We start from the raw sequence: 14,426 nt of genomic DNA, 5'->3' as shown, positions 1-14,426 counted from the left end.
TTGTAGGGGCATGTCGTTTCTCTTGGACACTTAGGGATGGAATTGCTGGGTCTTACCCTTACATTTTATATTTTTAATAATTAAACCCCTACTTAGACAAAATAAACATGAATTTCTGTATCCTGCATCCAAACATGACAAGCTTATTAGCAAGATAATTAGCTTTAATTATCTACTTTCTTTTTTTCTGTCCTTGACACCTCCTGTTGAAATCATTGGAGTGTCTTCATTTTCTATAATGTTTTATAATCTGCAGTTGTGCAGATTTCACTGTTTTTTGGATTTGTTGTGCTTAACAAGTTTTTAAAATCTTAGATTTACTTTTTAGTTCACTGGAATAAAAACCTCTAGAAATACTTTCAGGTAGGTTCACGAGCAGTAAACTGAATCCTTGCATGTTTGAAAATTACCGCTGTTTTGCCTTCAAATTTGCGTGATAGCTTGGGCATAACATTCTAGTGTCACAATCCATTTTCTCACGGAATTTTGAAGATCTCAGGTGTGGTAGCTGGTCTGGCTCCTGAATGTCTTGCACTGATCCCCACAGAGGTGGAGCTGGTCCTGCTGCTACTGAGCGCTGCTAAGTTCCATCAGCTCCGCCACGCCTTTTAGTGTTCAAGATTCCTTTATAAAAGCGTCTTGCTTAAGAAAGCCCTCCAGGTCCTAATGAAAAAATTTTGTTTTCTCTAATATACTGTCTCTTCTACCTGGAATCTACTTTTGCAAGTGGTGTAGAGATTGAAATTTCTTGTTTTCAAAATGGATGCATAACTGACTCACAGCTTTTCTCTACTGTTTTGAAATGTGTATTTTATCATTTACTAAACCCCCATGTAGTCTAAATGAACGTTACATTGATCTACATCAATGAAAAGTTCCTATGACTTAGAAAGTGCAGAACCACACCATTTATATCTGACATAGAAAAACAAAATTCACACACATGCACACACATTTATATGTATTTATGTCTGTGTATGCATGGTAAATATACAGAAAAGGATTTGGAAGATTGCCGTTATTAATATTACATTTAAGGGTAGTGGATGGGAGTAGAGGAATTTTGCTGTATTTGTATTGAAATTTAACAAGAAAATATTTGGATACAGCACTGACAGGCTCTAGAAAACCCCAGCAGGAGTCTCTGCTTCTCCCTGGGTAGTAATAACTTCATTGTCCTCTCTGGTGACTGGTGACTTTTCTCCCCAACCTCCTTATGGTCACCCAGTGCCACCTATTTACATTTCTCAGGTCTAATTACGTAGAAAAGACTAATTCTCAGTCCTGATTACAAATACCTACAGAAAGGACTCTGACAGTCCAGCTTGAGTCAGCGCACATTCTGGCCACTGAAACGGGGGGACAGGCAGATAAAATGATACAACATGACCAAAGGAGCCTATTCCATCTTACCCTTCAGAAAGATGAGGTTCATCTGAATAACTTCTCCATGGTCACATAATTTTTAAGAGAAGGTAGCAGCTGAGATTCTGAATGTAGGTCTGTTGGACTCGAAGGCTCATACTTCATACATCACATTCTTAAAGATATTTAGCTTGGAACAAACCTAGGTCAGACACATAACTACGTAACTGTTCTTACTCATCTGAAAAGGAGTTAGAACTACATCTATAAATGTTAGAACTATGATTATTTAGATAGATTTTCCCTTCGTAAAGGGAGGAGGGAAAAGCAGCACTCTACAGAGCCTGTCCAAACATGGAATAGTTTATCTCAAGCTCTCTTTCACTGAGATATTTCAAGCTATGCTATCTGCCAAGTGAACCATATGGTACAGATATTACAAAACTGAGAGTATAGGCCAGCCTCAAATTTATTTCAGAATGGCGTATTTTATGCCATTCATACAAAGTATAAAAAAACTAAAGAATTAAGATGAAAATTAAGGTAAGTTTTTAGATGAGAACATCGATAATTTTTCAAAAGGAAATACACCATTATGCACACACTTTTTAAGTATTGAAAAACCTTAAGTCAAATCTCATCAGAATGTTTTCAAAGGCAAGGTTCAAATTTATTCACTGTGGTTAAACTACATTTTATATTTGTTGAAAAAAATGTCACTGAAATATCATTATATAGATATTTTATTGTATACATATTAGGTACACAACTTAAAAAGGAGTAAAAATTCTACTCTCTAGAACATAAGACAATAAATAGAAAAAAGATAGGTGTTTTACAAATAGAATTTAATGAACACAAATGTGATTTTTCACCACGTTCATTTAAGCAGTTTTAAAGCTATATAATCTTCTATAATGACCAAATCCTTATTTGAAACTATAGATTTGGTAGAGGATGTGTGCCATTTAAGTATTAGTTCAGAGACTTATAAAATGATTTTATTGGTGGTATTTATGTGTAGAGAGAACTGTTTAGTGTGTATGACTATCATGTTTTAGGAGACATGATTTAACGGTGAAGTTTTTATATTATAAGGAAGAAGTCAATTTTAAGTGTTAGTTATTTTAGAAATACTATCTAAACTAGAATGACATTCATTAAATAGTATATATTCCTTCTTTATCTCCATTCTAATAGTCTATAAACTGTATCAAATGAAGCAATGGAAGTTAAAATTTTAACATTTTGGATAGTCAAGTTACAAAAGGAAATAAAAAAAGGAACTCAGATTTAAAGTTCCGAACACCCACTAAGTTTGGCACATTTTCTTTCTTAGCACTGAACACCTTCTCTTAGAAATGGAGTATTTAGTTAACTGTCTCTCTTGGTGACCTCAGTTACAACAAAAGAGGCCAAGAGACCACAGGTGCAGACTCACTGGCACTGGTGGAAAGTGGCAACGAAGAACCAGGGGCAGCCCAAGGCACACGGGGACCACAGCAGTCTGGGGGACTAGCACTGGGCAAAAAAGTAAGCTAAATCTGTCTCGACAAAATTTACCTGCTTTAGGGAAAAACTCAGTCTACTGAGATTGACAAGGTAGGATTAGCTTATCACACACAGAAGGTAACACCTGCTATAAAGTGAACACTAGTAAAAGCACCTACTGCCATGAATACTTAGGTCCCTGGCAACTCCTGATCTAAGGGAGGTACAAAGGCACAACAGACAAACTGACGGAACACCCTCGGAATAATAAAAACCCCATCCTCTCCTCGTCAGACCTTCACTTCTCTTCTCCTGGGTCAGTCTCCACGTACATGCGGCACAGGGCCACGTTGGGGCGGCACACGAAAGCATCAGTGTCACTTCCCAACTCTCTTAACTGTTCCAGTGAAGATACACTAGGATAATGGTCTTTTAACATATCTGGCAATTTAGAAGTCTTCTCTTGAAGACGCCGAGAACGTCTAACTGGTGTTAGAAACTTCAGCTCTTTAAATGCAGAATTTGTTTCGTCAAACTGTATCTTCTTTTTTACACTAAAAAGAACACAGAATTATTCCCCAAGTTAAAAAACATGTTAACATTTTTACTTTGCACTTTTATGCTATTCATCATACTATAACCTGTATGTTGCAACCATGTGACTGCTTGTCTTATAGAAAGAGGTGCTGCCAGCTCCTTGAAGGAGTAATTTCTCTACTTGTTGTTATTATGTTGTACACAGTAGATACCTGAATATCTATAAAATTGGCTAATTGCTCAATTTCAAAACCTACTGTTATCAATAATACAGAGATTAAAGTACAATAGTATAAAAGTGTTCTTTTTAAAAATGGCAGTATTTAGGGAAAAACAAAGCAAATTAGTATTTAAAGGGCAAAAAATGTTCCAATTTTACTCAATTTATTTTAAATCTTTCTATTAACAAATAGTTCTAATTGGAAGCTATCTTAAAGATTTTAAAATACCGTATTTATTATCCCTAAGCATAAAAACAAATCACAGCATATTACATTTTAAAAGTTTACCTTTGCAAGTATGGCGTCGTAGACACATTATATTTAATCAAGCAACTCGCCCTAGTTTCTGTTTTGGGGGTTTTAACATCGTTGGTCGGATCTTTTGTTTTGTCATCTTGCTCCTTTTCACAGTCTTGAAATACCACACTTCGAGGATGCTTATTTTCCATTTCCGGCTTTCCAGACCCTAGATTAACACCTGTATCCTCAGTGTTGACTTCTTGGATTTGTTCCTTGGTTTCACAAGCCTCTTCATTATTTCCTCCTATAGAAAGATTTATAGATTAAGCTTTTGGTCAAATTTAAAGAGCAAAATCAGAAGACAAAGTTATTTATAGTTGGCCAGATTTGCAAAATAATAGACCCAAACTACCATCCTAACCATGACTTTTCCTAAGGAAATACCACGACAATTATTTAACAAAGATGTACTATCTCCTACGTGTTAGGGGTTATAGATACAAATCTAAGAAGGAAATCATCCCTGTCCCTTACGAAGTTCACATTCCATGGAAGAGACATGCTTTAAAATAAGGAAAATGCTGTCATTGAGGTAAAAACAAAGGGAAACCATAAAAAGAAATAGTTGACTTTGCTCATGGGACAGGAAAATGGCGATGGAGGGCTTCACAAATGACATTTAGGGGAGACCTTGAAAAATGAGTACTTGAAAAGACCAAGGAAGACAATCTTGGCATGAAGCTTAAAAGAAAATGACCTAGTAAGACAGCATTAAAGGGCTAGTGCGCTTTGAATACAGGGTAAGGAGCAAGGTGGGAATGTGGGAAGGAGGTGATGTGTTTAGATAGGTAGGAAGTTTTGGTTAAAAAAAAAATTCACTGGAGAGAGATACAGTTAGATTTGGTCACTGTGAAGAATGGTTTAGAATGGCAGGCAACTGAACGTATGACTGGTGACGGTAAGAAGACAGAGCAGAACAGTCTGAGCGCGGAGGCAGGAGGCAGAGGCACCCAGTGAGAAGGAGGGGGCCCAAGTTCATTCCCAAGTCAGGACTTCATAAATGAATGCATGTGTACGTCTGAGTAAGTGTGCCCATGTATTAGGGGCATTCCTTCTAAAATTTCTTCTTAGGAGTCTTTAATCACAGAAGAGGATTTTTTTTTTCTTTTTTCTTTTTTTGGGAGGAAGAGATAGAAGTATGGGGAAGCAGTGAGGGAAGTCCAAAATAAAACATGTCAGCTGTGAAATACTTGCGAGACATCCTTGTAAAGCCGTTGAGCTGGAAAGACCTTTAGATTTGTTTATTAGGAGATTATTAGAAATTTTTTACTAAGATCTGATTTAGTTACATCATAAAATGAATGTGGTTAAAGTGAGGGGAAGTTGAAGAGGAGAGAGAGGGCATATCGATTCATTAATACAACAAATATTTAAGTGCCTAGTAACACACCAGGCATTGCATTAGCACTGGGGACACAAGGGTCAGGAAGATCAGAAACGGTCCCTGACAAGAGGGTTTAGAGTTTAAAAGATAAGACAGACAAGCAATCACGTGCATCAAGTACTGCACAGAGAAAAACAGCGAGCACAGAACTCATCTAGTCGGGTGGAGAGGAAAGATGGACATCAGGGTAGGCTACCTGAAGGAAGTGACATTTGAAATGAGGCCTAAAGGATAAATAGGAATTAGGTTAAAAGTAGAAGACAGGCTTGGAAAGACCCAGAGATAAGACAGACAGTCTAGCTCTTTCTAGGAAATAAAAAAAAGTAAAGAAATTCAGGAATGTGGCAGAAAGGGAGCGAAAGAGAAGAGACTGGGGTCAGGAATTTAAGCAGGTGAATGACGGGGCATTTGAGGTATCCTAGTCTTTCCTGGTTTTTCCTCCTGTCTCCCTGGCCATTCCTTCTCAAGCTCCTTCATTCCATGTAGCTGCTAAGATCAGATCGTATACATCTTTTGCATGGTCAACTGGGGCATATTAACAGCAACCATAAAGAGAAATGTTCTCTCCTGAACTAAAAAAATCTTTTTAGCAATCATTCAGTCAAACTGCCTCATTTTGAGACAGGAAATTAAGGCCTAGAGAGGTAAGGTAACTTTCACAGAGATGCGATAACAAATTTGGGTTTTGAACCAGACCTCCTAATTAAAAACTATTTATACTACATAAAACCAATGAATTTCAAAGGTATGTCAACAGAAGTATGAGGTAAGGGACAACCTCCATATTTAAGAAGTTAAAAAAGACAAAAATAGTTCAGCAGAGACAGTTAATAAAATCACAATTCACTTGAAGGAAACAAAAGAAGCTAACTTACCTTTAACTTTTTCTTGATTCTTCATTGTCAGAATGTCAACAATTGCACGTCGCATCTCTTCAATAGGCTTAATTTTTTTTAATGAAGAAAGCACACCCATGTAAATTTTATATTCTCAGATATTAATGAGGTTGTACAAGTTTAAAACATTAAAATTAGTAATTAAATTTCATATATATTTTTTAAAAAGGCAGTGGTTCCTGTGCCATTTTTCTCAGGACACTTATTTTGCCACTCAAGTTGAAAAAAATGACTGTTTTTTTTTTCCAATCAATAGAATAAAAGTGAACTTAAGGGATAGAATTTCATCAGCTAAAAATTTTTTCCGTAAGTTTTCTTAAGCCTAAGATAACTATCACTGCTTGCCTGACAGAAACAAAAAAACAAGTAGCAAATTAAGACTGTCAAATCTAATAAAGAGCTGATTATATTAAGTTTACTCTAAATTTATAATTAGTTTACTCCTTTTTCCTACATTCAAGTTCATGGTTATATTTTTGTTTCACATGCTATTAAATGCATCTCTGAAGAGTTCACAGTTGATCAGCCTAACATATTTCATTCATTCAAAAACTCAACAGTTCACTAAGTGTCCATTATATGTCAGATATAAGCACTTACTATGCTCCTTTGAACTGCAATGCCTGCAATGTAATATATTCAAGACATGATAAGGAAAGGAAGCTCTGGTTGATATTCTCCATTCTAGAACTTAGTCCTGAACTACCCACCCATCTGGCTTTCAATTTTCTTGGCTAATTTTGAGCCTTGTTTTCCAATTTCTGCTCTGATATCACATGTTTCTCTTTCTACCACTGCTTTCTATGTGAACTCCTGGCTCCACTTTTGTACCCTCACTATACTGCCATCAGGTGCTTTAATAACGTCCCTTCTGGTTCAGTGTAGTCGGGACCTAACACTGGGAGTCCAGGTGGGAAGGGTCCAGGTGGGATTCTGTCAAATACAATTATGCCTCAGCAAAGTGTTTTTACACATAACAGCCATAGAGAGAATATCTGCTGAAAATATGATTTTTGATTCAGGCGAAAGATCAAATAGCATTTTCTGGCTTTGCTGAGACTAAAGGATTTAGGCCTTCGTTAAGGAAAGGCTAAAAAGAAGAGTTTTTTTCTTTTTTAATTTCTTTGTAAACAATTTCCAAGAATGCATTTCTGAGAAACCTGGTCAAAAGGAAATACATTTTAGGAACATTTGCCCATAAAAACAAACAAATAAAATACAACCAAATAAAAAACCTCAAGATACAATTTATTCTATACCTAGGGCTTTTTGTAACAACACACTAGGAAGAGGTGAGAGGCTGATATCAAACCACTATGGTGGTAATAATGTCAGAGAAATTAGTTTATTGCCATATGTGATTGGACCAAACATGTAGCATATAAATGTGTCCATAAAGATATACTCCTAAACCAAAAGTTTCCTCACAAAGCCATCAGAGCTTGCTAACATTTAAAAAGTTAATTTAATTCCACTTGGTTTTTATTCAATAAATACATTTTAATATTAAAAAGTCAGTTTCCCAGTAGATTTCTCAAACTAGGAAATGTGCAAAATGACATGTTGTGCTAAAATCTTTCTCACAGCAAGTTTCATGAAATGCACCTTTTGGCTTATATCCATTTCCTAAGATTACCCCTAGCACAAGAGTAAGTCTCACAAGGTTGAGAAACAGCCTTTATAATATGCAATCCTTGTGGCCTTTAAACATCCCTTATGATTACATATATAACCACAACTTTATTTTATTTATTGTGTTGTGATGTGTTCCAGAATAATTCTAAATCATTAACACTGCAATAATAAAGACAGTTAAGTTTTAATTTCACCTGAGCTCCTGCCAGAATGGCCTCCTCGTAGATTGCGATAATATTTTCAATAGGACCTGTGATTGGCTCAAGACGAGCAAGGCATATCCAATATTTAACAAGTTTTTTGGCATCTGGAATGTTTTTAATCAGGTCATTCAGTGTAACCAATACTTCTTCTTTTGGACATCCCTAAAATAGCAAGAAATAAAGTGAGTGAAATCTTTTAGCCTACAAATTATGAACAACTAAATTAGTTTACTATAATCAAGAGCAGTGATAAAGCGAGAAAAAGTGGATAGGAAATTATTCATAAAATATTCACTATTATCCTCCTCACTCCAAACTTATTCTGAATGGCTAGCAAGAAGCATATCAGTCAAGAGTAGGAGGCAAGAAAAAAAATATTAGTTGAGAAAAATATTATTTAAAAAGTTACTAACACTCTACTTGGTCTTGATGTTTATCCTCACATATTGTGCGATTCTATTTGTTAATATTTATTTAGAATTTTTGCACCTACCAAATGCTTATGAGAATAGCTTGCAAGTTTTTTTTTAAATTATCTTTGTTGGGTTTTGATAGTAGGATTAAAATGAATTTGTAATTGTTTAAGTAATTAAGAGCTATATAAGTTAAATAGTGGGGCGGAAAAATTCCATAGTATCACTAAAAAACCCCAGCTGAGCAGAAATCAGAATAGAATCAGTTTCCCTGACTATAATTTCAGCTGGTCATCAGAACCACAAAAAGTTTAAAGGCGCTTATGAAGCCTGGAGTAAGGTCTGAAATCGTATTCTGTATGTTAAGTCTTACTATGGATCATAGACACTAATAAGTGACCAAAGCAAGATTAAAGAGCTGTCAGAAAAAAAATGAAACATTCTGAAGTTGATTGTCATACTCTACAGAACTCTGGTCCAAATCATAAACTCCTACAGTTCAAGAGCATGATGATGGTGGTTTAGATTAATGGGATTTTGTTTGCAAATATTTTGGTCAACTTAAATTTAATCTGTAATAATAATGACTCACTAATTTGTGTTGCTGTGGAATAAAATATGGTATGAGTGGTAAAATACGGAATGAGTGGGAAAAATAATTTGTAAATATACTGAATGAATGTAAAATAACAGAAGTATCAGAGTGAATATCCACCCCCAGCCCATTCTATATTAACATCTTAGAGAAATACAACATTTATAACTCAAGTAAAAATCTAGTTTTATCTTTGATATACTTATATGAACTCAAGGAAAACGCAGTCCATTAACATGTTGATCGCCCACTATGGATCGGGTACCCCTGAGGAAACACAACTGTCACCCAGATTTGGGTGACATGATGATCAAAGTGTTAAAGGCTATAGAGAAACAACCCCACAATTACCATTACCTCTACATAACACCGCTGACACATCAATTGGTCAAAAAAGAATGACAACGTAATTTAAAGACAGAATGTTTATGAAGGTAATTTGCAAACTATAATCTGCTACACAAACATAAGATAAAGACTCTACCTCATTAACCAGGTTCAGGCATTCAGAAAACGTCTTGTTTACTTTTTCAGTGAACAGTCTTTGTTCATCTTCTTCTGCCATGGTAGTCCAGAAGGACCCAACTGGCTTTTCATCCTGTCCTTCGGGCTCAGGCTGGGTAACTACTGAGCTCGGAGGCCTTTTCAGCACTCTTCCTTTGCCAGCTTTCCACTCACTCAGACGAGCTCTACAGTTAGAAGCAGCATAGAAACATTACTGTGATACTGATGATAGAATTCTGTCAAATAGAGCAAAAGTTAAACAATAATTTCAGGTCTGTAGGTAGCTCTACGTTGGCGGCACATACATAGTTCACAAGCTTGAAGAAAAAGAAATACTGAACATATCAATGTTAATTATATGCTCAAAGACTCCAAGAATGCATTTTTTAAAAGCAGAGGTTATAAAATATTTCACAATTTCATTAAGCATTTTAACTTAGATTACATAAAACCACCTAATGAAACATACTCAAGCCCAGTAACTTAGGACATTCTCTTCCGTGATATAAATTTGCTGAAATTGACCTGCATATGACTGAAGAGAATCCATACGCAAAAGGTTCTAATACATTCAAGGAAATGATAAGTCAAATTCATAAATGGTACTAATGAAAATTAAGCCAATAAAATCACACCTACTTACTTTCTCTCCTCTGCAGTTTCTTTGGGCTTAGCCCATCTGCTGTCAATAGCTGCTTTCACGATCGTATGTCTGCGCTGGTCAATGCTTTTTGACTTTCCTACCGGTTTAGTATTAGAAGATGCAGCAGGCCTGGCTGCCATTTCAGACGTCATGCTTCTTGACAGTGTCTTATTTTTTTTTATGTCCTGAAAAGAACTAGTTTTGATACTAGATGGAACTGCCTTTAATTGCAATAATTCTTTCTCACGAGGCCCTTTCCGAATTGTAACATTGGCAGATGGTCTGCTGATGCCTTGTTTCATGGCGTCTGGGGTATTACTGTGGTGACTTCTAATAGGAGGTCGCACAAGCTGTCTGTTCTGAGATGTAGTGCTCACAAATTTAGTGGCAGTCGTCATATTTGAGGCTCTGTCACTTTTCACAGTTGCACTGCTGGGGTTTACAGGCTGAGGCTTTGTGGCTTTGGAGACAGTGGCTGAAAATTCCTTTGTAGTTGCAGAACCCTCATCTTTGACCTGTAGAGGTTTTCTAAATGAATTGATCTTAGACTGAACAATTTGGCCACGATAAGATCCAAGCACAGGTTTCTTGGGCACGTTAGCATCTTGCTTTGGTTTTTCCGTAGTCGTTTGTTTCTTTTTACTATTGTTTTTAAGGTGATATGCTTGGCTTAATGTCATATGTTGACTTTGGGGGTCATCTTTTATTGGTAAAGATGTTTGATTATTATCCTCAAAATTATGTGTATCAATTGCTATAGATGAACTGGTTAAATCATTAGAAGGTTTTAAAGGCATACTCTTTTTTTCCATTATTGTATCATTTTTGATCCCAGTAGGCCTCCCGATATTTTCTTTATCAGCCTAAAAAAGTTATTTGAGACAAATCAGTATTTCAGAACTCATTTCTTTCAGAAAGCGTTTGGAAAAAACTTTCTTTAGGAAAAAGGGAAAAGGGACTCTTTATGAAGGCTATGTCCATATCTTACCATTTTTGTCTTCAGTTTCAGAACTTTTGTCTCTTCTTGGATCTGGCCTTCAGATGGCCTCACTCTTTGGTCTCTACTACTTAAAAAAACAACAACAACAACAAAAACTGTACCAAGGAAGTTTCCTTTTTGAGGGGAGATATGGGAGGATATTAACAATTATTTTATTTTGTCGTTTTAAATTGAGTTAAGAACGGAGCTGACATTTATTTGTCTAAGAAAATTTTTCTTTATTATAGGGTGATCTAATAGTATAAACAAGGTGCTTGAGGAATTTTAAAGCTATTTTCTTACAAGTCTTAACACCCTCCTCCCATAGATTATGTAAACATTTAATAATCTCACTCCAAACCATTCTTCTCTAGTCATTCAAACAAGTCTTCAAAAATCTTTATTAAGCCACAATTTCTTTGGTTAGTTTTAAGTACTTAGACCAGACTTACTTGAAAAAAAATTTTTAAATAGCTCTCCCAAAAGAGATCTAAAATTTTCCATGCACACATTCACAACTTAATTTATCAATTAATGTGGAGTTTAGTTTCTAGATGGCATTGCATTTAGAATATATATCCAAAACAAAGGCTTCTTTAAGAATTTAACCTAAACTCCTTTTTACAGATATAGGCTGGTTAGTACAGGCTGTGAGAATCTCTTAGCAAGTGATTTGTGTATTCCATGAAGAAAGGAAAAAAACAGGGTCAATTGGATATGCCATTGATTCTAAGGCAGATTCCGAGTTCAGAGACGCTAAAATGTGAACAAAATGTACATTTTAGAGTCAACAAAATTTGCTCTCAATAGTTGACAACTTGGGTTACACTCCCTTTCACATCTATGTGCTCATGCTTAGTCTTCTTGGAGAATGGGCAGAACTTTGACACAGCTTGTGCTACACGTTTGAGTGATGGCAGGTAAGGGTCAAGATGTGCCACCGAACAGGGCATACTGGTAGCTCTCTTCTGAGTCTAGGTGCGTCTTATTTCTCCCAGGCATGCCAGCCGCCCAGAGCACAGCAATGTCTCCCCAGTCTAAGCACCTGCATTCACTACCTGATGGCAAACAGTCCTCCTCTTATTCCCGGGCCTGCTGTCTGACAGGAGTGGGAGGAGTGATGCTCCGCGTCCACCTGCCAGTCTCCTCCCAAACAGGCGCCGGAACTAATCAGGGCCCCACTGATCTCCCTCCGCTTCTCTTACTTCTGGGCTTACAGTACACTGGGAAGTTACCTCACTGGGAAGATGAGAAGCAATCTCAAGAATCAGCCCATCTTTCCTCTACCAAAGACTAGCAGCCTGTTTGCCTCTGTGTCCATCCACTCTACCTGCCTTCTAACAGATGAACTGACACAGGCTGGTCCAGCGTCACACTCTCCACATGTGCTCTCCCTCGTGGCTACTCAGGGATTTTGTTCCTATGATTTAAGGAGTTTCGCTAGAGTGGTGGGACTTATTCCTGACAGACACAGGCTGAGGAGGGAATGGAACGTGGCAACATGGAGGCAGTGCATGCAGATAGCTCATTTTGAGGAGTTTTGCTGTAAAGGAAAGAGAAATGGGGCAGCAGCTGAAAGGAAATGTGAGGCTTAAGGCTTTTTTAGATGAGATATAATACATAGTGTTTCTATGCTGATGGGAATGACTTAGTTGAGGGACACATTAATGATGCAGAAGAATGAGTAAACAATCATAGGAACGAAGTCCCTGAGTAGCCAAGAGGGAGAGCACACGTGGAGAGTGTCAGATCTCTTTAGCTGCCTTTAATCTGCAACATTCAAGATCATCTTTAACACCATTCTTTCTTTTACATCCCATATATAATCCATCACCAAGTCCTGACAGCTTTATCCCCTAAATACAGGCAGAATCTGAGTACTTTCTACCACCGGGAAGGGTCTGAAGCATTCATAATGACAAGTATATCAATAAATAAAGTACCTAACATAAATGCAAATTAAAATACTGGATTCAATAAAATATAATTAAAATTCATTTCATGTTAAACTTTAAAAATGTGTCTACTAGAAAATTTTAAATTACACACGTGGCTCACATTACACTTTTATTGGACAGGTTCGATATAATTTGACAGATGTACAATGAAAAAATTTGACCTCACCTGGATAATATCGGGTTTTCCTGTTTGTATGCAAAAAATGTTTTTCTTTTTAACAGATGCTCCTTGAGTTTTTGTCTTCTTTGCTCTAAATAAGAGAAGAGTGACAGGTAAGCATCAGTTACAATAATAACATCAAATAAAATATTGACTAGATGAAGATTTTTACTTCGAAAAATGTTCTATTTGAGATCACATCTTGTATATAAGACAATTTCCCAAGTCAGTACTGCCCTTTGAGAAGTAATCCCATTTTCAAGTGACTATTACTAGAAAAGGTCCCAATAACCACTCTGCACAAGAATCACATTCTCTACTGTCTAAAAGTGAAAAATTTGGAGAACATCATTTTCAACACGCAGTTCCTGAAAGTCAAGATTTAAGAAACTTTACATAGTAGAGACGAGATACTAGACTCCAAGTTCTAATTTTCCAGAATTGGGTGAGAATTTCTTCCTTGTTTTCCCATGCGTAGGACAAAAAAATGCCTGTCATTTCTGAAGGCCTGGCCAACCCCAGATTTTTATAAACTCAAAGGCGAATGTGTTAACTTTGAAGCATCAGATGAAATTCACTCCCGACCCGGGAGGCGGGAGAGTCCTGCGCAGGCGCGGTCAGCTCCCGACGCGGATGCGGCCCCGCCCCCACGGGCACTGAACCCCAACGCGGGTCCCCGCACACTCCCGGTCGCTAAACGGATTCCCGCACCGCAGGCCCGTCTCCGCCGCCAGTGGGCCGCGGCCGCAGAGGAGGCACTCAACCGGGACAGGAACAGCACGGCACGGGCATCATTCCGATTGTTCATTTCACAAAGGCCGAGAACTGGGCCGCGAGGGGCCAAGCGTCCGCAAAACTGGACGGGGCTAAGGCCCTGACCGCTGTGCCCGGGCCATCCCCCGCAGCCGTCCCCGGCCCCTCCGGCAAACCACCCGCCTGCCGGCTCGCGCAGCTCCCGCCCCCGCGGCCCTCACCTCTGAACGCGGACTGGGCCCTCTGACTCGGGGGCAGCTGCAGGTCCTGGGGCACGGCTGGGGTGCTCATCGCAGCTCTGGGCTGGGGGATGCGCCACCCGCTTCACCGCACCGACTCCCTCCTGCCGGTGCAGCCGCACACTGTCGCTCCGCGCTCGGACCTCGGCC

General features: G+C 37.9%; 1 protein-coding gene across 3 annotated transcripts; it reads right to left on the bottom strand.

The window, feature by feature from the left end:
* Window positions 1–2,090: 2,090 nt before the first annotated feature.
* CKAP2 (cytoskeleton associated protein 2) lies at window positions 2,091–14,426 on the bottom strand. Of its 3 annotated transcripts, none has more exons than XM_006210123.4 (9): window positions 14,259–14,426; window positions 13,291–13,375; window positions 11,176–11,254; window positions 10,188–11,050; window positions 9,525–9,729; window positions 8,024–8,194; window positions 6,174–6,240; window positions 3,903–4,158; window positions 2,091–3,410 (listed from the first exon to the last, which is right to left on the bottom strand). In XM_006210123.4, the coding sequence occupies exons 1-9, from the start codon at window positions 14,326–14,328 to the stop codon at window positions 3,155–3,157; spliced, it is 2,052 nt and encodes a 683-aa protein (XP_006210185.3). In that variant the 5' UTR covers window positions 14,329–14,426; the 3' UTR covers window positions 2,091–3,154. The 3 variants fall into 3 exon arrangements, with proteins under 3 accessions (XP_006210185.3, XP_015099817.2, XP_072832262.1); XM_015244331.3 differs by having other exon boundaries at window positions 11,176–11,251; XM_072976161.1 differs by lacking the exons at window positions 11,176–11,254; window positions 14,259–14,426 and having other exon boundaries at window positions 13,291–13,363.

The sequence above is a fragment of the Vicugna pacos genome, chromosome 14 (assembly GCF_048564905.1).
Source record: "Vicugna pacos chromosome 14, VicPac4, whole genome shotgun sequence".
Taxonomy (NCBI): Eukaryota; Metazoa; Chordata; class Mammalia; order Artiodactyla; family Camelidae; genus Vicugna; species Vicugna pacos.
Note: the sequence above shows the minus strand (reverse complement) of the source record. Positions and strands in the feature narration are given on the sequence as shown.